We start from the raw sequence: 24,246 nt of genomic DNA on the forward strand, positions 1-24,246 counted from the left end.
CAATTATACAAAAGTCACTCAAGGCAGCCTTTAGAGATACAACAGTATGTGAAGCAGACGAGGAATTATTGATCCAAGATAATATTTGTACCAAACTTGCATTACAATTCCTTCTTCTTTTCCTCCACAGGGGCATTACCATCTCTGTAATAAGAGTAAAAAGGAAAAGATTATAGAGATTATAGAGAAGGTGGAAACTTCAGGGATTGAGTTTTGAAAATAAAAGGCGTGCTACAAATCACATTTTAAGGCGGGCTGTCGGGCGTGCTACTAAATTGCATTCATTATGACGTTATGGAATTGAGGTTTGCTATAAATCGCACTCAGACAGGTGTGCGATCACACTCACACGCCTTAACTCAATCCCTGTACCTTGAATTTTTTAATTTAAATTATCATACTGCTAACACCCACTTTGCTGACACCAACTCACTTTCAATGCAGCTGTCCAAAATTAATTCAAATTAATTAAAAAATACATGTTTTTTCCAAATGAGATGCTTTTGATCAACAGTATATATTGTGGTTATTGTTTCTCACACATACAGGGCTCAAAGATTTATATTTTTATGGGGGCTATTTTAAAAACTTTCTTAAAAAAATCACCTCTGCCCATTGAGTGTTTCTCATTTTACAGGGGCTATTTAAGAAAGTCCACGGGCAAACCATCCATGTATTATTTCAGGCCTGCTCAGTGCTCATATGTCCTCCCAATAAGCCCTTTTGCAATTTCGCAAATCTCTGCACATCAACATCCGGGTCTTTTGAGAGATGACAACCTAACCTCCTCCATAGACAATGCGTGTGATGAACAACACCTGAAAGGGATTCCCCATGACTGTACATTCCTGTTGTCACTCTCACAGTTTCTAGCTAGCTAATCAATACTTTCCTTGTCTTTTGCAAGTGTTAAGAAGACATCCAGACCCAAAAATATGAAAAACACATGCAGGAAGTGTTTCTTACAAAGTGACATGTTCACCGGCATGTAGTGAGTCCTCAATGTTTATCTTCCAAGGAAGGAATTTAGAGTATATGCAGTTCAAGATTTCCGAAATTGTGCAAAAGCTTATCAGATTGTTGAAAGGAATTTAAAAAAAAACCATCATAAGAAGCTTGTTGCCCTCTACTTACTTAGTACTATTGGCAGGGTCTGTTGTCTTGCTGCTTTTTCTTAGGCTTGGTCTAAGTACAAAATGGTACAGTAGCGGCCATATAAGAAGAAACAGTACATGCCCACAGAAATACACTGAACTATAAATCTGAAAGAAAAAAACATTAAAACAAAAATAATTTAGACATTGAGCAGGCCCTTAAAATTCCTATATCAGCGCAATTCACGAAGCAGACACGTATCTGTGTAATTACATATGACACTGCCACAGGAAAGGAGCCTGCATAACACAGGGGTGTGAAATCTCCGCGTTAATGCAGAAATCCTCGTTTTAATACTCCCAAATCCGCGGAAATCCATGCATTTCCGCGTTTTTCCAATTTTCCAAATCTGTGAGTTCGGCAATTGCTCACCGTATTCCTTTTTAAAAGGAATTCTTTTTCTCAACATCCTCAACTCCAGTAAAGAAAGAAACCCATCACTCTATGTAGAACACACTATACAAACACGTATTGTGACGCTGGAGATGAGAGTAGAAAACATGTGATGCATATCCCACATATTGTTGCAAAGTTCACTTTTTCTTTGAATCCATGCTTGTACTCATTGTTGTGTTTGGAACTGTTCCCATCGGAATGATATTAAAATGGTGGCGACCAGTTTCCCTGTGTAGGGAACTGAGCTGAAACTAAACTGGTATTTTCAATCCGATCCATCCATCTAAAGTGTGACGACATGTTTATTAAAAATCACAGGGAATCAAGAGAGGATATATCATGGCTACCAGGATTGTAATTTTGTTGCGCAATACTCACATCTGTGCTATGAAATGTAAGCTTATAATCTTCTCATATTTATGATGAAATACGGATGGTAGTAGGTAAGCTTTCTATACGTGTTTCAAACGCACTAATGGATACTTGGTCTTTTTTGGAAAGCTCCATTCACACCCCTGATAACATGAGTTGTGATTACGCGTATAGCTATAAGACTTACTCGAAAATGATACCACTTGACTACGAAAAATTGGCGGACCTCATGAATGATTAGTATCAGAAAAATTATGCTTTGTGGCCTCTGAACATGTTTAAAACAAAACTGCTAACCAGTTACATTACAGGTTTTGTTTTAAACATGTTCAGGGGCCAATGACACATAGGAGGTTTTTCCTGCCCAACGACGTCATGTTTCTTACCTGAACTATTCTATACCATTGTAGGAAAACGAAGGACACTAGTGGATAACCCATAAAGAGCATTGTATAAAAGCGTTTGAATATCCATAACGGCACCGCAAGTACTGGATGATGGTAGTATTTTGAGAGACCCGTTTTTGCCATCACACTCTCCCACTGAAACAAGTAGAATAAAAATATAATCATTTCCATGTGGTCAATGATTCTAATTATAAGTGAATAAATGCGTATCACTTGGTGGGAGTGAAATTGTACAAAATAATGCACACGTATTGAGATGTTTGTAGACAGAAAGTTGACAAAACACACATACTTAAACTGGATCTCTAAAGATGCATTCCCGTGAAATATATAACATAAAATAAAACAAACGGAGACGGGAAACAGTTGTACATTAGCAGCAAATTTTCGGTACTGGGCGTACCTTCTTCAGGCTTTATTATAAAATGACACAAGAAAACAATCTAAAAACAAGCAAGAAAATTAATGCGTAACGCGTAAAAAAACAAGCATGAAAAATTGTGACTAAAAAGCGTCAGAGCGTGAAGGCGCATCTTAAAAACGCGCGCATAACAAAGGGGGGGGGGGGCAAAAAAACCTATTCAATAAGATTAAGGCCTTCAGGTTGAAGGGAATGAAGCTTGTTGATCCAGAATTTCTCGCGTATTGAGATGTTGATGCGCCTAATGCACAAGCCCAGCAGAAGCAGAAAGCAGAGCGCTAATTCTCTTGTTTGCGACAATTTGCATCTTCCTTGGGATTTCGGATCATCCTGTCTTTACTGTCTTATTGATTTCAACGAATGAGATCATAAATTCAAGCTACGAGATGCAGCTTGGTTCATTTAACAACATATCTGTTTTTGTTTAGGATATAGGCTACAGGGTTAAAAGTAACTTTTAAGAGGAAGCCCCACCAGAGCCGTTCTTCTGGGGTGAACCAATACTGCTTGGTTATCAAATTATCCAGTGACAAGGTTATTTCTGAATTTGCTAATTGATGCAATAATATTAAAATATCAATTACCACGTGTCAATTAAGTTGATAACCAGACAGTTTTGGTTCACCCCAGAAGAACTGCTCTGGCGGGGCTTCCTCTTTAACCTTAATTCTTTTGCGGTCTGTACTATGATAACATACCTGTAACTCAAATTGTACAATAATGAGTTCAAAAAAGAAGCATATATAATATCCTATATAATAGCCATGCCATACTGCCAGGAATAGTAGTGTCACCGCCTGCGATATCACTTTATTGCCCAGAAATTTCAGACGTTTGTAGACATATCTGAAATAAAAAACCCAAAACACTCTTAGTGACATGACATCGTTGACAATTCTGACTTCATACTAAACTATGGAGAAAAAAATGGGCTATTCCAGTTGAAATCCATACACCCTGTATGGAAGACATGACCTTAATCTTCCACATAGGGGGTGTAGATTTCAAATGGAGTAACCCAATCAGGTAACCCCATGTGTGGAAGATTAAGGTCATGTCTTCCATTATAATTTATTATCTTTAACCAGGGTATGCCTGAATCAGCTTAAAGCCATACGGGGTGCAATGATTTCAACTGGAATAGCCCAAACTATAGAGGCCCTGCATGCTTTTATCGATTGGCTCCAAACAAAGGATTTGAACCGGTGTCCTTCACCGTAATCATGGCGCAGTGCAGTGCATTTGTTATGTGTGTGCGACGACTGTCGCGGTAGATTGCAAGCATGCTTTTGTTGAATGCATTTGAGAAGTCCGCCATATTTACGGTATGATACGTCATAATATGCACAACCTCTATATTTGTCCGTTTGATGTAGTGTATTACTTAGCAGCCCATTAACGGTACCAATATTATGTTGCAACCCAAATATCAGCACCAATGTTATGTCTCATCCTATCTTATGGACTCAGACGACACTTTTAAAAGGGCCTCTTTTTTTAACGTAACAAACCATTGTGACCACACGTAATGATGTGTGATGCTATAAAGTGGTCCATGTGTGTAAAACAAATAAGGCTAAAAATACCTATTTACATTTCATAAAATAAATTTGATTTATTTTAAATAAAAAGCATTAAGGGCTGGGGTATGAACGTTTGTACAGTATTTATTTTAGGACATCAGAGCACATCAGACATATCGAATTGCATTCTGAATACGAAGAATGTCATTCTGATATCAAATAATTTTGATTTTTTGAAATTCGCAATTGAATACACATTTTATGGCAAATCATTAAAAATTGATATTTTTGATATTTAACAGTACTTGAAGTAAACTTTATAAATCTGATGATTTATACTTAAAGTGTATGTAGGTGGGATGAAAAGCCCGACGATCAATTGAAAATTTTGACCTTTATTATTGAAGATATGGATTTTTTTTTTTTTTTCACCAAAAAAATTAGGTCTTTTGGAAAAAAAATCTATATCTTCAATATGAAAGGTCAAATTTTCAATTGACCGTCCGGGCTTTTCCTCCCTGCTACATACACTTTAAGAATATATCATTAGATTTATATAATTTACTTCGAGGACTGTTATATATCAAAATTTGAAAAATATCAAATTTTTATAATTTGTCATAAAATTTGTATTATATTGTGATTTTCAAAAATGAAAATTATTTGATATCAGAAAGACATGCTTCAGTATTCAGAATGCAATTCGACAGGTCCGAGGTGCTCTCATGTCCCACAAAAAATACTGTCAAAACACAATAAACGCTCATTTTAGATCCCTTAAGGGAAAGTTGAGCCTCCTATATTACATGTGACCACTTGCATCAAAAGGGTGGGCTTTGCAAGTAAAAAAAAACTTGTGGGCTATTCCATTTAAAATCCACACTACCCCTGTGGAAGATTTAGCTAAAGTCTGCCACAGAGGGAGTATCAATTTTGCATAGAATACACAATTGGTAACTTCCATTTGAAATACTTACTCCAGTTGTGGAAGATATAGGTAGAGCCATAATACAGGGGGAGTATGGGTTTCAAAATGAGTAACTCTGACCAATTACATTTGAAAAACATACTCCCCCTGTGGAAGATCTTTCCAAAATCATTATACTACAAAATAGTCTCTTACATTTTTTAATTTTTTTATGCATGATTGCATCCATATCTTGAAAAACAGTTTGCCACAAAGTCCCCACTTTTGATATGACCAGTCACATAATACAATATATGAAACAGTTATGTTATGTCCTGTTGTGCCACCCATACAATGTATTGCTGTTTATGTTCTGTTTTCTAACATACAAATCAATTGATGTTTTGTCTCACCTTGCAACCCATACATTGGTATTAATATTGAATGCGGCTATGACCTGTCGTAGAGTGACTGCCGATTCTAGCTGGGATATCCTCACATTGTTGCATCCTTTCCAATTTGGTGTCCCTGTCGCATCTCGTCCCTCATATGTGATACCACTAAGGATGCAGACTCCCTCCTGATGAAAGAAAAATACAAATAACATGCATCTCATGAACATTAATTAGATCGGGGGTACTCACATGTAAGGTATACAGGGATGTGCCACTCTAATGGGTCGTTTTATTTTTTGCAAAGAAAAACACTAAATATGAGTCCCAATCAAAAACGGTCAAACCAGCCATTTTTTAGGTAAAAAATCAAACGTGGGTCCCAATTTGAGAAAAACATGAGTCATGATTTTAAAAAACAAATTGGTAAACAACTATCAAATCAGCCGTTTTTAAAATAAAAAATCCCTAAATATGGGTAGGAATTTCATAGTTCCAGCAGCACACCCTTGTCAAAATGTAATTTGAGTACCACTTTTCCCCCACCCCATGCCCCCCTGAAAAAAATTATGGCGCCGCCACTGATCACTCTGTTATCCCGTTGTATGATACTGGCTGACCAGTATTGCATCCAGGGAGTGAATTGTGTCATACACCGTTTCACAGACATAAAATCTTCATCTTATGGAATTGCCCACAGGAAAACATGTCTTGACACCTTAATTTCATTCATGCTCTGAACATTTTATGATGGACATTCAATGCAAACTAATTTATTTATCCAGATTTTCACTTATCCAGCCAATGCTTGGTATCATGATGGTTGGATAAAAGAGGTTGGACTGTTTAAATTACGGCATGAAATTCACTTACAGATATAAGCCAAGCAGAACAGTACTGCCACAGTTTGAATTCACCCCATATAGCCACCACAAACAGTTTGTACCAAAATGATGTCTCGTTCAGAAATTCATCCGACAGAAGGTATTCGTTGGTGTAGTACGGTGCAATGAAGACGGACAAGCTAATGTACAGGGATGCGTGACCGAGGCGTATCAGAGCTGGTCGGACCGAGTCGGATGGTTTACCTTCGCTGTTGTCCAGGAGACGATCGTTGACAAAATCGTAGTATCTTCTTATTGGGAACTATAAAGAGAAAAGCAATGGGCCATTGCAGTTGAAATTCATAAACACCAGTCCTATGGAAGACATGACCTTAATCTCCCACACAGGGAGTGTGAAATTCAAATGGAGTCACCTGAATGGGTGACTCCATTTGAAATACACAACCGATGTGTGGGAGATTAAGGTGATGCATTCAAACAGTCATTCATTTACTGCAAAGTAAACACGAACAAATAATCCCTCCCTTGATATCATTAGCTCAATCGATACGGTGTTTGACTATTATGCAAGAGTTGCGGGTTCGAGCTTTGACGATGGTTTAGTACGCTCTGATGGAAACTTTGAGTTAGCTTGAAATTCCCATGGACAAGGAATTACTGCTAATTGTCTTGTTGTAACCTGTACGAAACTCGAGGAGCTGTTCCTGGCTTGAAAAGGTCAATTGTAAAATGTCTTGGGTGTGTGTTTTTAACCCCCTGAGCACTACCTGCCGATCTACCACCAGTGCCTCTGATTGGTCAATTACATGATATCTTCACTTTAATCACCAATCAGAATGGAGCTTTGCAAGTAATTCACCCCAAATTTTTTGCATGGTGAAATTATTTTAACAAGATTGCTGATTGGGCCAATTGATAATGAAAACTTCTTTTTGGCCAATCGGCAGGTAGTTCTCATGGGGTTAAGAAGCAAAGGGAGGTGTGGGCCTGTGGGGTAGTGTACCAGCAGCCCTGTAGTGAGTTTAACAGGCTTTCAGCCAGAGGGCCCACCTTATTTTGAACACTGGTATGGCTCCCTATTTTTGCCTGTATCTCCATTTCACAAATATCACCTTTGGCCTGGTGGATCATATCTCCCTGAACACCATCTAACAGCATTTCTGATTGGTTGCCAATTATGACTAGGCTTTAAACTATTTATGGTCAAACTTGCATTTGCAGATGATTTTACTAATACCCTCCTTGATTGGTTCAAAATTTCACAAAATATTCATTTTGGCCAATCGGCAGGTAGTTCTCATTGGGATATGGTGTCAACCTTACCTGAGGTCCGACAAAGAAGCCACCAAAGTAATAACAATAGCCCAGAATTTCCAGCGGTGACGGAGGTGTCCTGATGCATATTGATTTCTGCTCCTTACTTTGTCTTGACTAGAATAAAATTAAAAATATGATGATATTAAGCTTGTTCAAATGATCGCTTGTAAAGTCACTTGTAAGTACATTCAAATGTGAACTTGCAAGTAGTGCACGTGTACACGCACTCGCATGTAGCTACATGCAAGTTACTTTTGACGATTTTACATGTAAGATATCTTACATGTAGAGAGCTACATTCGAATGTAAAGCCAGTGTGAACAAGACAAGCATGACCTTGATGATCCAATCCTATTGTGATGTGTATAAGCATGGCATATTTTTACCAGTGAAGGTCACGCTTACTTGTGAGTTGGCTTACAAGGTAAGTCCTGTGTGGACACACACTCGCTTGTAGCGTTCGCTTGTAGCGTAATTTAATTGCTGGCTTACATGTAAGTTACATTCGTAAGTAGGCTACTGTCTAAACACACCTAATATAAAAGGTCACTCCAAGGAAGTCAAACCAGACAACATGCATAAATTTCCGATTTCAAGGGACATGCAGTGATATAAAAACACAAAATGGTTTGCCTAACTGTTGCATGATATATAATTGTGGCATCATCTGCAAGTACCCCTGGTTCCATGGAAATCTTCATGACCAGGGGCAACCTTTTATTGAACACTGCCCCAAGTTACTAATAGGCATAATCATCTTCAGAACCAGTGGCAGCACAAGGAATTTTCTTTTTTTTGGGGGGAAGGGGGACAAGTGAATTTCAGGGGGGGCAAAATCAGCAAATTTTTCGCAAAATTGCAGCAAAAAGTTGAAATTTTCGTAATTTAGTGTTTTTACTGGGGTGCATTTGCCCCCCATGCTCCCCGTGGCGCTGCCACTTTTCAAAACAGCATAATATTCAGCTGCATTTGCCCAAGGTTGATGTGAAATTGCTCCTAGTTCAATACAAAGACACAGAAACAGAGGTGCCACTCAGTTTCACTCAAAAAACCTGAAACTGGTGAGAAAAACATGAAAAAGCATGTGAATGCAGGCCAAAAAGCACCAAAACGGACTGAAAATAAATAAAAACACAGGAATTTGGACTCTCTGCATGAACCAGGGAAATTTTTGAAAATTTTCGAAAAAAGCTTACGCGATCCCTGCGTGTATGTACAATGTGCTATTCCAGTTCAAATCCATACACCCTGTATGAAAGACATGACCTTAATTAATCTATTACACAGGGGGTTTATATTTCAAAAGGAGTCACCCATTAAAGGTAACCCCATTTTAAATTTACACTCGCTGTGTGTGAGATTAAGGTCATGTCTTCCATAGGGGTGTATGGAATTCAACTGAATGTAAAAGCATGGGGACAACTCACCTCTGGTTTGTTTCCGTCGTAGAGATCCCATGCCAAGCCAATCAATCTAAGAGTTAGTACGCAGTGTGGAGTGGTCCAGTTCACATCGTAATCGTCCGTAGACATGTAATAATATGCACCAACTAGATAACCCTGTTTTCACGGAATAAAATGTTAATTACGCAGGATGTAACATGGTCCAAATCAGTACTCAAACTTTTATACAGTAACATAATTTCTATTCAATAAATTTATGACATTGGAGTGGAGAATAGGTCAAGATGGGTCAAAATCATCTTTTCTCAAATCTACCGGTACCGGTACTATTAAAATAGTGGAATTCTTTGCAACTTATTATGCTCAACCTACATGTGCCACAGTCAGTCAATATTTGATACATAAAACAAAAAAACTTTATTTTTTAGTGCTTAATTGAAATTAATTGTTTAAAACAATCCCCAGGTTTAATAAAGCCGGCAAAATTATTTTTGACCCATAGGATTTAACGTTTAGAATCTTTTGAAACCAACAAATACTGCTTAAATATTCCACTTTATACAGTACTGATTTATTGGATTGGAAAGGTTAAATTTTCAAGATTGAGTCAGATGACATCAGTTATCAGTATCATTAAAAGTATCCCAGCGCAACTTTAAAAAAGCATCATCCTTGTGTTTTTGCCAAATAAACCCTGAAACTACATCTTTAGTTTAGCACCAACTTAACCGTCCACAAATAACAAGTACTTACAAGGTTTCCAACAAGTGACAGTAGGACGGAGATAGGCGTTCCTCCAATGACCAACAGCATCACATAATTGACCAGTATTGCACCCAGAGAGTGAATTGTGCCATAACCTGTAAATAAAATCTTCATCTTATAAGCTTTTCAAGTTGTGGTGTACCCCGGGGTTCGATTCTTGGACCCCCTATTATTTACATTGAAAATAAATAGTGTAAGTTGCATGGTTTCCAACAAGTGACAGTAGGATGCAGGTAGATATTTCTCCAATGACCAACAGCATTACATAATTGACCAGTATTGCAGCAAGAGAGTGAAAAAAAACCCATAAAAATATCCAAGTCTAAGCTTTTAAATATAAGTTGTGGTGTACCCCAAGGGTCAATTCTTGGGCCCCTATTATTTTATAACATATGATAAAATACATCAGTATGTTGCAAGGTTTTCAACAAGGTCACCAACAGCATCAAATAATTGACCAGCATAAGAGTGAATTGTTTCATAACATATTTCACAGAAATATAAAAATCATCAGCTAAGCATTTTTGAGTTATGCCATTTTTTATCATTAGGAATCCCCATTGACTTTGTACATAAAATGGTTTTGACACCAAGCCTCGTTCACTTAAATTGGTAAGAGTTTGAAAATAGATACTATGTTTAAATATTATTTATTCTCCTTTCTATCCCCTTTATAGAACTGCTTTTTAGATCTTTTTATTACAAAAATGTTACCAAATAATATTAGTGACTTTTTTTTTCCTATATATTGGCCAGTAATAAAGGGGATATTTGAAGGTACGGTAATGTTAGTACTTGTTCAAATTTTCTTGATATGATCTAGAAACACTGAATGACCCAATTTCATAATTATTGTCTGAGCTAACCATAGGGCCAATTTTAACAAACAAGGGTTTTTTTTAATAAAGTGTTTCTATTTTAAGTTATGGGTGTTTCTAGATTTCCCTAATTTAAAAATAGAAAAAATGATTTTTCTCAAAAAATAAACACTTTATCAAAAAAATCTGGCGAGAGAATTTAGATATTAGGCTTATTAACCACCCACAAACTATGAAAACCATATCATATTCCATCTAGGCTAGCAATAATTATTTGCAGAAAAAATTAGGGAATTTTCAAAAAATAAAGAAAACCATAAGAAATGTTTAAATTTTCATGAAACAACAAAAATAAGTGGAGTAAAGACTTATCTTAAATTGGTTATTTGATATGGATACATAATTCTGATATAATGGCTATTTTCCTGCATGGGCCTATTATCCGATGCTCCTACATGTACCGTAAGTCTAAACTTTTTTATAAGTTGTGGTGTACCCCAAGGGTCAATTATGGGACCCATATTATTTCTATAAATGATTACTTTGATTACATGTAGTATTTTTGCCTGTAATTTCCCAAAATTTCCCAAATATTAAAATCTGACTTTTAACGCCTTATAACCTAACGGCTTTGGATGGAGCTATGTCTCATTTGGTAAACAGAATAAGTTTTATTATCCCCCAAACAATCAGCTAACTTTCCTGGAATCTGTGGTAGCTGTAATAATTTCAAGGGGCACTTAATCATGAAAACTTTGTATCTATATGTATGAAAGTCAAACAGAATATTTTGGAAGTATTGTTTATAATTTTATGCAAAAAGTGAACTAAAATTATTAGTACAAACAGGTGAAAGTTTGAAATGTCCAAATATAATTAATGAAGTATAATTAATCAAGGAAATGACACTAATTACAATGTATGAGCAGTGCAGTGAGTCATATCCTTGTACAGAGTCTGAATTGACTCATTACTTTTTATGATCAATTTTAATTTGTTAGCTTCAAATTCGCCAAATGTTCTGATCATGTCGATCTCAATGACTGATCCCATCAGTTAAAACTCAGTAAAAAGGTTAACATAAAATATTCAGAACTACTGCTGACACAAGTGACAGTGTTCAAATTAGGAAAAACACCTTGCATGCACCTGTGCATGTAGTTCACACTATAGTGTCACCATTTCACTTTTTTTCAGCAACAATTTTAAATGCTTTAACACAATAGTGAATTAACTATTGTTATTAAAGTTTATCAAATTAAAAATGAGACATCAAATCATGCTTTCTCACCCAATTTTGCCACAAAAACTGCAAATCAATAAATCACTTGAACATATATGAATGGTCATCAAGTGGATTATCGACTGCAGCCCACTTACAATGTAATTGAAAAGTGTCACCATTTGTGTCATGTATCAAGTTCATTTTAATCACCCTACATAATATTAATAAAGACAGAACAAAGGATATTCCACCAAATGTATTGGCACACAAAATCATGACATGGTTTATAGTGTCAGAATCTCTACATGCACTGGAGGGAAATAATGTTACATGCACACGTAGGCAGTAATGTTAGGTTGGGGAATGGGTTGAACTAACTGCAAATATTGTCCATGGCCTACTGTACACATAGTACAAGTATATACTTGTACATGATGATTGGTGATTACTAACTATTTTGAGTATTTTGTCCATGCCCTCTCCAGTATTTCCAGTAGGTAATTTTGTGAATACCAGAAAATGTCCATGCACTGTGTGTATGTACACTTTGTACAGATGGCTAGTTACAGGCACAAACCAATATTTGCATGCATACGTGCATGTGATCATATGTGCTAATTCAAACACTAAAAAGTGGACATCATAGCATACTATGGTGTTCTAGAGGTGATCGGCAGTCGGCAGATCTTTCTTTTGATACAAACAAATTTTAAGCATGACAGGTCAAAATTTTATGTCCAATTTTATTTACTTATTCATTTATTCAGGATTTTGTAGGTAAAATATTATGGGTTTTTTTCAAGTCTATCGGACAAGTGCATGTGGCTCATCATACTTGATTTGAGTGATTTTTGGACACAAGTGGTTATTTAGAACACTGATCACACTCGACAAACTCGATCAAACTCGACAAATTTTCAATTTTAACACAGTGCTTATTAAATTGGACCGGGGATTACCAGAAAGTGTATGAAATGTTTTAATACCACAGAACTATAAAAGATGATTATAATGACTTTTACTGCGACATACTAAAGGTAATTCACTTGCCCCGGGTTTTCGGACACAATGACTGTCACGACGGCCTGAATGCATGACATAAATATACGATAGCACTTACCATAATTAAAGTATGCCAAAGCCAATCCAGTAACAATGAAGTAGATATGTTTGAGTGTTGCCGGGAAGCCGTGTAAGACACTACGCAAGATTGCTGCCAGTACGTAACCTGATGACGAGAAATAACAAATTTCAACTTTAAGAATTTCTTTGATATCTGAAATTTGAAACTCTTTGGTGTTACAATGCAATGGGGTGATCCCATTAAAAATCCACACAATTCCTTTGGAAGATTTCACTAAAAATTCTGTACCCAGGGTTCCCACACCTTGAAGCCTTTAAAATTCAAGGTCTTTTCAAGGACTTTCAAGGTCCAAAAGCATGATTTTCAGGGACTTACCACAACACAAAAAGCTGCGTATTATGTGACAGCTCCTCTCCACTCCCTAAATTTTGTCAAAATTATACTTTAGGTAAAATTCTAATTGAATACCTGAGTGGAAGAAGGGCCCATCAACTCCAATTTTTTACAAAATTGAGTTAGACCCAGCATTTTATTGCCAGCAGACTGTTCTTCCTTGTGTGTGAAAGATGAGCCAAAATCCACTCTCTAAATAGTCTTCCACGTGTACTTAATCATAGTTTTCATGGAAGAAAGGCTCAACTCCATGGAGTTGGGCCTTTCTTCCACAAATATTGGGTTAAAGAGGAATTTTGTTCATCCATGAAATCTGCTTTTCACTACAATAAACTTTCTTGCTAACATATTACACGAGTTCTACTTGTGCAATTAATGGTGATTACCTAATTTATGTAGCTATTTATAACACGGAACTGGCACTTCCAGTATATTAGTGGAAGAAGGGCCCAACTCCAGCTCGTATTAATACCTGTACCGTTGCCATGGAAACATCATATATAATTTCGAATGTACGTAATATCGTATGCTTATTAAAGGTCCCCCTGATGATGAAAACATTCTGTCTATAAAACTTTTCCAAATATTAAGTTTTTTCTTAATATCTCAAAAACAGTTTTGATGGAGTTGGGCCCTTCTTCCACTCAGGTATTCAATTTTCAAGGACTGTGGGAACCCTGTGTACCATCTCAATTCGAGTCATACTAATTAATCTTAAGTGTATTCTTAAAAACATTAAGGGGGTACTACACCCCTGGCCAATTTTGGGCCTACTTTTGCATTTTTCTCAAATATTATAGCACATTGGTGACAAGTAAGATAGGTACATTATAGGGGCAAGGACTACAACTACTGTACTGAAAATTCAGCAACTCAAAGCAAGTAGTTATTGATTTATTGATCAAATATTGGTTTTCCCTCATTTTTGACTGTTCTCCACAACTGTTGTCTGTGCTGAAATAAAATTTTCAGTGCAGTAGTTGTAGTCCTTGCCCCTATAATATACATATCTTACTTGTCCCCAATGCGCTATATTTTTTGAGAAAAATGCAAAAATAGGCACAAAATTGGGCAGGGGTGTAGTACCCACTTAATACATTTTGTAAAGTGCAAGCAACAACAATCCTAAAAATGTTTACTTTAATAAGGTTACACCTAAAAATTTCTGTGGTGTGATGTCACGGTACACCGAAACATGCCGACATAAAAGACGTAAATTTTGTTCAGTTTAAAAAATTAAAAGAAGCAATCTCTTGTGTTGACTTCAAATATGTATTAACTACAAGTTTAACTCACTTCAGATTCTTCCTAGCAATACTTTTGGGCACTGTTGCTGTTATATACTATCCAGAGAGGTTGCGTCAGCAACCGAGCCCTACATGTACCAAATTCACCTGAATTTTTATTACTCTCTTGACACTCCCTTTAATAGCTCCCATGCAGTGAGCAATTATAATATAATCATATTAAATTTTGATCTGTAGCTTTTATTTATAAAAATTTATTTATTTATTTATTACTTAATTAGTTAATTGTGACCGTCCACGGCGAATGAGCTGTAAATTCCTCCCCGGTCAATTTTATTTCGTGTTTAAAAAATAAACATCATAAACTTAAAAATGGTATATCATTTGACTTCAAACGATATCCAGAAGCGGAGTTATGGTTAGTTAAACTTTGCGCCTTCAACAAAATTATAGCTTTTTTCGTTTCTATGTGTGTCTCTTTTGCAACATTGCCGGCAATAAATATCAAACAGTCATAATTGGCGGTCATTTCAAATCATCCCCAAGTCAACGAGGTTTAAGAAGTGTTCTCTCATTGTTAATTGTTGGTTACGCATACCTATACAAATAACCCACCACTTGAAAAGGATTTAGCAAAAGCAAACAAAGACCAGAGCTATTAAAAGTTCTATAGCCATCTAAGGTAGAAGCTTATTATCCACTTCAATAATAGGATTATTGATTGGTGTTGTGACTATCAAAATAAGACGGATGTCGCGCCAGCTTAAGTGACCGATGAATACGACCTTCGTACACATTTTACACCATAACTCAGAATACAATTTAGGGAATTTACAGCTCGTTTGTGCTGCCGGGTCACAATTAGATAATTAATAATTAATTAATTTAATGTAATGAGTATTTAATACAGGCCTGTTAAAATCAATTACAATTGATTTATGGCAGTTAAAAAAACCTGAGATGGTTGTCTTCAGATTTCGGTGTCCCAAGATCCATGTTAATTAAAAAAAATTATTATTTAATTAATTAATATTAATTAATTAATTATCACAAAAAAAATAGATCGTTAGTATAAAAACAGAGATTTAAAGACTTTATTCACTGTTGTAATGTAGAAAACCATAATGAACTGATGAGTGCTCGTTTCTCCCATAGACTTTACATGGTGCCGTATCCCAATTTTGCACCACCTGGCGTCTTCGTTTACTTAATTAATTAAATCTTTTTCATTTCAAATCTCAGAACATCAAATTTGGTACCAAATTAAAGAGTACATTCTAGGCCTTTAGGCAGTAGGGCCTATCTTATTGACTTTATTCATCTTATTGACTTTATTCATTGTTGTAATATAGAAAAACCTTGATAAGCAGAGTGCTCATTTCTCCCAGAGACTTGGTGCCGTATCCCAATTGCACCACCCTGCGTCTTCATTTACTTAATTACTTACAACTTTTTAATTAAAAACCTCAGAATATTAAGTTTGGTATCAAATTAAGGAGTACACACAAGGCTTTAAAATGAATGCAAATTTGATGGCATTGGAAATAAGTCATTTTTTACTAAAATGTGACATGATCAAGGGGAATGAGTCACATGTCGGCAATTTTCAATTAGAAGTTTTTTACATCATTTTCTGGCAGTTTATATATACATGTTGACGCAAACCCCGTCAAAATCGGACATCTGGTTACCAAGTTATGAGCAATTTATCAATGGCTGAAAACAATATAAAACAAAAGAATTTGAACACTGTTTTTGCCAATATCTCGAAAAACAATATTAGCCACATCCGACTCATTCCTCTTGATCATGTCACAAATATGAAACAACACCACCCTATTGAGTACACCAGTTCATGACACACAGCCATATGTATATTATGGGCAAGGACTACAACTACTGCACTGAAAATTTTATTCCAGCACAGACAACAGTTGTGGAGTTACAGTCAAAAATGAGGGAAAACCAGTATTTGATCAATAAATCAATAACTACTTGTCTTTATGTATATACATAACTTTTGTTACCAGTGTTTTATTAGTTTTTGAGAAAAATGCAAAAATAGTCTCAAATTTATCAAGGGGTGTAGTACCACCTTAATGTGGAACACTACAGTGTCTATGCAGTCATTTTAATATAGCACGCATGCGAATAAACCAATCAGGTCAGACATCATAGCGTCTTCAGTTTTAAAACGCAGCAAAACAATTTTTTAGATTGTCCAGTTTGGCTTCAATTTAGCTTAGCTAACATTTATGTATCTTACATGTAGCTGAAGTGTTTGCTTACTTAACCGGAAACACAGGCGCTGAAGTACAAATTCCGAGCATATTATGAGTCTGTTTAAATTTAATTCTGCAACCTTGCTTGATCAAAGATGTTTTGACAACTGCCAACTGCGTCAGTGATTAAAGATTTGAGAAAATCCAGTGCTGGGCAAATCAATCCATCTCTCGATTAGCAAAGGTTGACTTGTCATTGCAAACTGATGGTGATACCCTTCCGGTTTTTGAACATGTGAGCCCAGCACCTCACGTGTTGATCACCTATTTACAATGGGGACTGTGCGATGTCTGGCGATCACTCGAGAAAAATTGGCACAAAATGACGTTTTTCATGAGTAAAGTCATGATGAATTGATGAAGGAATATAGCACATGGTGTCACTAATATGTCAAGAATAATATCCTCATATTTTTGAGACAATAATTAACTCGAGGAAGAAGTTTTTATTCATATGCATGCATGATATTGGGACCTGTATGTAGGTATGCCAGGCAAACCTTAGTTAACACATTTGCTAGTCAGTGAAATTTGCCAAGACCGGGGACCAAACACAATACATATTTACATAGAAATTTCAATTTTTTTCCAGAACAGGTCGGTCAAGGAAAGTGAAACCTACATAAATATGTTTTCTATACTTCACTTGACCCAAATATATGATTTTTTATGGTGATGAGACACTCACACATATGCAATTTTAGAGGATTTTGATAGCAGTTCCATTAAAAAAGCTGCTATCATCATGAGACTAAGATCTAGAAACACCCCCGTAATGCTGCTTTGGGGAATTTTGCTAGCAGAATCTTTTTGATGAAAGTCGATCTTTGAAAAGATGTAACTTTGCCACGGAAAGTGCTATGACAAAAAGGTTTTCAGTTTTGGCTTTCTTTACTCAAGGGCTTTAATTTGATATAAAATGATGCAGTTTGATGGCAAATTTAAATTCACCTGGCATACCTACTGTATGCCAACTGTGTACATGTACCAAACAAGGTATGTTACATGAGTGCAAATCCTTCCACGTTCTAACTTTCGTATCATGCTATCGGTTGTTTATACGAAAGTTTCGAACAAGTTTGTGGTTTTGTAAGTTATGTCGGGAAGCTGAAAGTGACAGGCCGTCTTCGAAGTATATAGACTGTAACGAATTTGGCGATTAGCTGGACACATCAAACATGAAGTGTGATGTGTCCAGACTGATATGCATCGCCATCATGTATGTAGTAGGTATCCCAGGCAAACCTTAGTTAACACATTTGCTAGTCAGCGAAATTCGCCTAGACCGGGGCACCATCTACATCTGTACTCAGCATAGTCCTTCTGTCAGGATGTCGTGCCAATGTGACAAAATGCTTGTGTGCGGTGCCGGAAGTTGCAGTGCGTATGTACAAGGTGCGAGCAAAAAACTGGGATCCACTTAATTGTGGGCTGCAAAGGCTCCCCTAAATGCCTCGATGGAAGGAGAGGCTATTATATGGCCGGGGAGAGCATTCCACCAGATGACGGTGCGAGGAAAGAACGAAAATTTGTGAATCTGAAGGCGCGATGATCTGGTATTTGTCAGGATGATATGATCTTCTGCTGCTAGGAGCCATAGGAGAGGCATAGTCAGTTGGGTTGATGGCGACCAAGTTGTTGTGGATCTTGTACATCAAACAAAGGCTTGCAGCTTGGCGATGTCTCTCGAGGGAGTCCCACTGTAGTTGAGTGATCAATTTGGAAACACTGGCTTGCCGACTGTAGGTGCTGAGTACAAATCTGGCTGCTTGGCGCTGGGTGCTCTCAATCTTGGTGATGTTCTTCTTGGTGTGTGGGTTCCAAATTGGGCTACAGTATTCCATGAGATATGCTTGTTGGCGAAGGTTCCTGGAGCAACCACCGAGGTTTCTTCGGATAAGGCCCAGCATCCTATTGGCTTTGGCTGAAATATTGTTTATATGAGTTTGACATGACATGTTGTTGGTTAAGGTCAGGCCCAGATATGGATATTCAGAAACCATACTAAGGGGACATCCTCCAAGATGGTAGTTCACATCTGTTGTATGGCGACGGAGGGATATTTGCATAATGTGACATTTATCTATGTTGAACTTCATGTTCCAGATGTTTGACCAATGATGGAGAGTATTTAAGTCCTGTTGAAAAGCTACTGTGTCATCAGAGCTGGCTATTGTACGGTAGATGAGACAATCGTCCGCAAACAAGCGTATTTTGGATGTTATGTTAGATGGAAGGTCATTGATAAAGGAGAGGAATAATAGCGGTCCGAGGACTGTTCCTTGTGGTACTCCTGATGTTACTGGAGCCCACTCCGATGCTGCACCGTCTACTACCACACGCTGAGACCTGGTTGTGAGGAAGTTTTCCATCCACTCCATAGTGATGTAGTTTCTGAAGTAAACGTTTATGAGGCACTCGATCAAAGGCCTTGGAGAAATCCAACACAACAGCGTCCACCTGCTCTCCATTATCCAATGAATTGACAAGGTCTTGAGATGTTAGAACAAGCTGTGTTTCACAGTGAGCGGCCAGGCCTAAACCCATGCTGGGCATCAACAAAGATCTTGTGGTTGTCATAATGCTCCATGATGGTACTGAATATGATGTGCTCAATGGTCTTACTGCAGATTGAAGTTATTGATACAGGTCTATAGTTTGATGGTACACTTCTATCACCCTTTTTAAAAATTGGTGATTAGCCAATCTCCAATTTGATGGCACCTCTCCAGTATCGAGGGATTGCTGAAAGATGATAGTCAGGACAGGGGCGATTTCTCAGCCAAATCCTTAAGAATACGGGCAGAGATTGAATCAGGTCCGGTAGCCTTATTGATTTTGAGAGAGTTCAGTAATTTCAGGACACCGTCTTGACGAACAGTTATTCTATTAACAGATGAAATAGAAGTGGCGTCCTGTCTTTTGGACTTTATGAACGTCCAAAAGGCTTTGTTGGATCTATCATCCTCATTAAACATATGGCCATGTGTCTTGAGTTGGTAGATTTTTCGGTACTCAAAATTTCCAATTTTTTTTTCCTCTTTGAAAATGCACGCTTTTTGATACAAATATAATTGTTTAAAACTAAACCCATAAGTACAATAAAAGTATACATTTCCTGACAGGAAATTAAACAGGGAATCCAAAAATGATATTAGTTTCCCAGTAGGAAGATTGGTTAGGGAGGTAGTGGAAGTTGAATAGCAACATTTTGCATAAAAAATGTTCCATCTTCAGTGGGATATATTTTTTACATATTATACCCTATGCTGAAAAGAACATCATATTTGAGTTCCTTGGCTCAAGAGCTTTAAAAAAATGTATACTTTTATTGTGATACCTGCTACAGGTTTCACTGTGTGCAAACATATTTGAAACACACATTTGAGGCATTCCGAATAGGGATTTACACACAAACAGTGCAATTTAAGGCATTTTCTTTATGGATTTACACTAGAAATTCACTAAATTTTAGGACAGAGTTACCTTTTTTAGTTTTTAAATAATTGTTCTTAAGTTCTTATTGGGAGAATTCGCCAATTTTGGGGTTGGGACTCTACTGGTGTACCGTATTGCATGATTGATTGATTGTAAATTATCATGATTATAATTTAGGGTGATTCACAAAAAATGAAATTGGTATTTTTCAACGGGACACCCCCTCATTTTGTTCATTTTGGTAATAAAATTATACCTGCAAAATATGAACAAAATTCAAAAAAAGTTTAGGGGTGCTACCGGTCAATGAACTTTTGTACACAAAGTCAATGGGATTTTTTGTCAAAAATTTCAAGCGCTTATTTCAGGGCCTAAAAAGTCTACCAGGCTTGCAAAACTGAAGTAAATGTTCAATGATATAACTAACTTTGTGAAAACATGGGTTTTTACCAAATTAAAGTTCATAGTTGACTGTAATAATAAAAAATGTTTCAAAAGTGACAGAGGGAGTGTAGCTCAAGAAAAGAATACCCTGGGATATCCCCTGGAATCCCACCAGGCACCCCAAATTCATACCTTATTGAACTGAACTGTTGATAAAAAAAAAGATTAAAATTCTTCACATGTTAGTTTACCCCAATGGTGATACCAGCTTTTGAAATCTTATGTAACAGTAACTATCAAAATCCATACATCTGTATCAGGGGTGGTCATTATGGCCATACCTGATGAAGATTTGTATTGTTTGAATTGAATGACCACAGGAAGGATTAGATTCTTCACATATTAGTTTACCCCAATGGTGATACCAGCTTTTGAAATCTTATGTAATAGTAACTATCAAAATCCATACATCTGTATCAGGGGTGGTCATTAATATGGCCATACCTGATGAAGATTTGTATTGTTTGAATTGAATGACCACAGGAAGGATTAGATTCACCATGGTTGAAAAGAAATGTATATAAATTGGGGTCACAACATTGGATAGTGGCCAGTTCAAAACTACACCTTGTGCAAGGTACTTGTGATCAAGTAAAAACAAACAAAACAAGACAAAAACAAAACAGAACAGAACAAAAACAAAACAAAACAAAACAACACATAATCATGATCAAGTAAAAACAAAACAAAGCAAAAACAAACAAACAACAAAAAAAAACATTAAAAAAAAAAGAAGAAAGAACTAGAGCCCCATAAACACAACTTTATATTAGCAAAGTACCATAATATTTTGGCTGTTCCAGCAACTGCCTTGCCCCAAATGTAACAGTTTTCACAAAAATGCAATTTTCTGGAAAGCGGGTTAACATTTTTACAATTTTCTTTAGCATTTATTTTAAGGACATTACTCACACTATGATCAAATATTTTTGGCACAATCAGGGAAAATTAACATGGCTTTTTTGTGTTGTAAAGAAAATGGCTCATAAATCCCATTGACTTTGTGTACAAAAGTTCATTGACCGGTAGCACCCCCTAAACTTTTTTGAATTTTTTTCATATTTTGCAGGTATGATTTTATTACCAAAATGAACAAAATGAGAGGGTGTCCCGTTGAAAAATACCAATTTCACTTTTTGTGAATCACCATAAATGATTATGTAACCCAACATTCATTTTAAACATTAAATTAAAACACTTTCTGTGTCTGATTCTAAAACATTTTGTGTTTGCTGCACCCATTACACCCTATCATGCATGATGATGCTGAATAACAATACATGTTACATGAAGCCATGCAGCGTATCTGATAAGCTTACTTGCCGTACTCGACCTCGTACCAGACCTCGGGCCGAGTCGAGCAGGCCCCAAATGCTGTCTTCAGGGGAATAAACAAGAGTGACATCAACATCAATTTAAACGGTAATGTTCTAGAAGTACTTACTAAACAACATGGATAATAGAAGACGTATTATTGGCTCCTTTGCCCCAGCTAAATCGGCAATTGTTTGCAAGATTCCTTCGACCATTCCTGTGTCGTCTTTTTCCATGGTGGTCGCCATCTTGAACTCTGCCCTCTCTCGATCTCGTAATTAAAATTTTATTTCTTGCTAGAGGGCGGTAAAACACTCGTTTTAACAGCAGCGGGCGACGCGATGCCCTACAAGTGGAGATATAGATTAGGTAAAAATAGATTGCGCAAAAAACACTGAGGTTCTTTTATAGTGGGCCCGGGGGGCCCGGATACTGGGTTGATGATCATCACACACCATAAATTAATTGCTTCATTATCATGATTATTGATAACATAAATACACTTTTGGAATGATAGTGTCATAGTTTCGCCGAGTTTAGGCCCTAAACAATTACGACTTAAAAATTCATTCAATCCCCCTAAATATCTATATAGGCCTAGGCCTACTAGGCCTACTAGTATTTGTTGTCTTGTCTTGTCTTGTCTTGTCTTGTTCTTTATTCAATGGACATTAACAATGACCAAGGCCATCTGGAATGATGAACTAGGCCTAACTGTAACATACTGTACAATAACATACAATCCTCTATGCCCCCAAGTCCTTGAGTGTAGGCCTATATTAATTTTATTTAGGTACCTGGACAATGAGCACATGTATATTAAGGACTGAGAAACAACTTAGCTAAGAGCTGCTAAGTATTTACAGTCTGGAGGCGCATGGAACGCCGGACAGAAGGGGCCGGCTGCGGAAGGCAGGCTGTGTGTCGCAGGTGGAAGAGGCATATTAATAGGGTGGGGGATATGGATCCAGAGACAATGCAGGTGTGTTTGGTGGTGGTTGGGTTGTGGGTGTGTGTCTGGCATGTCTGGAGTAGGTGGGGCAGTGTCAGTCGTCCTTATGGGTGCCATGTAGTCACCTTGCTCGGGTCGCTGGGTGCAGATGCTAGAGAGGGTCTGCGAGGTACTGACTGGTGGTGTAGGAGGGCAGATGAAATAATGGGGCTGGCAAGATACTGTAGGTGTAGCCTATATACCGCCGTAAGAACTTCCTGTTGCGTAAGGTTACTCGGCCAGAGCCATACGCGCGAACCACATATTGATCAAACTGACGCACCTCAATGACAATGCTTGTTTTGTCCCATTTGGTTGAGTGAGGGCCGGTTTGATTCTGGACTCGTACGTGGTCACCAATGACATTGGGGAGGAAGGTGTCTTGTATGCTCGGAAAGCCGTTCTGCGATTTTTATGTGTCTATTCCGCAGGGCCTCTTCTCGGTCTGCCAGTGTCTCTCTCCATGTTGGGTGTGGTTCATACCGGCCTAGGTGGATGGGAATGAAATCACGTATAGGTCGACCAAACAGACATGTGCTGGGGAGAGTTTAGTCCCCTTATCGGCAGGTGTATTTCTGTATTGTAACATTGCCCGTTGAAAGGAGTCGGTGTCTAGGTCTCCATTGGGGTTTGTGTTGTCAGTAAGAATGCGTTTAACCATTTTAACTGCAACTTCAGCTCTGCAGTTGCTGTGAGGGTAGTCCACGGATGATACACGGTGCCGGACTGTATTTCTGTATTGTAACATTGCCCGTTGAAAGGAGTCGCTGTCTAGGTCTCAATTGGGGTTTGTGTTGTCAGTAAGAATGCGTTTAACCATTTTAACTGCAACTTCAGCTCTGCAGTTGCTGTGAGGGTAGGCCACGGATGATACACGGTGCCGGACTCCCCAATTTTTGAGAAAGGTCTTGGTGGCAGTGGATGAGAACTCTGGACCACCATCAGAGGACAGCTTATCACTTATTCCATAATGTGACAAATGTACGCCTGAGGCTGGAGATTTGGTGGTTTGATCCATCAGCTGCCCGTTCCACAATTGGCCAATTACTGTAGCGATCCACAATGACTAAGTAATTGTTGCCAGCAAGGTGGAAATAGTCAGTGCAT

The 24,246-nt window shown here is 37.4% G+C and overlaps 1 protein-coding gene across 1 annotated transcript; it reads right to left on the reverse strand.

Annotated features, from left to right (window-relative positions):
- Positions 1 to 4: 4 nt before the first annotated feature.
- LOC140156994 (lysophospholipid acyltransferase 5-like) lies at positions 5 to 22,397 on the reverse strand. The gene is made up of 11 exons (XM_072180047.1): positions 22,279 to 22,397; positions 13,067 to 13,174; positions 9,892 to 9,998; positions 9,163 to 9,294; positions 7,742 to 7,849; positions 6,447 to 6,719; positions 5,595 to 5,761; positions 3,450 to 3,597; positions 2,310 to 2,465; positions 1,135 to 1,262; positions 5 to 144 (listed from the first exon to the last, which is right to left on the reverse strand). Exons 1-11 carry the CDS (start codon positions 22,394 to 22,396, stop codon positions 102 to 104), a joined length of 1,488 nt encoding a protein of 495 aa, XP_072036148.1. The 5' UTR covers position 22,397; the 3' UTR covers positions 5 to 101.
- Between the last annotated feature and the right edge of the window lie 1,849 nt (positions 22,398 to 24,246).

The sequence above is a fragment of the Amphiura filiformis genome, chromosome 7 (assembly GCF_039555335.1).
Source record: "Amphiura filiformis chromosome 7, Afil_fr2py, whole genome shotgun sequence".
NCBI classification, from domain to species: Eukaryota; Metazoa; Echinodermata; class Ophiuroidea; order Amphilepidida; family Amphiuridae; genus Amphiura; species Amphiura filiformis.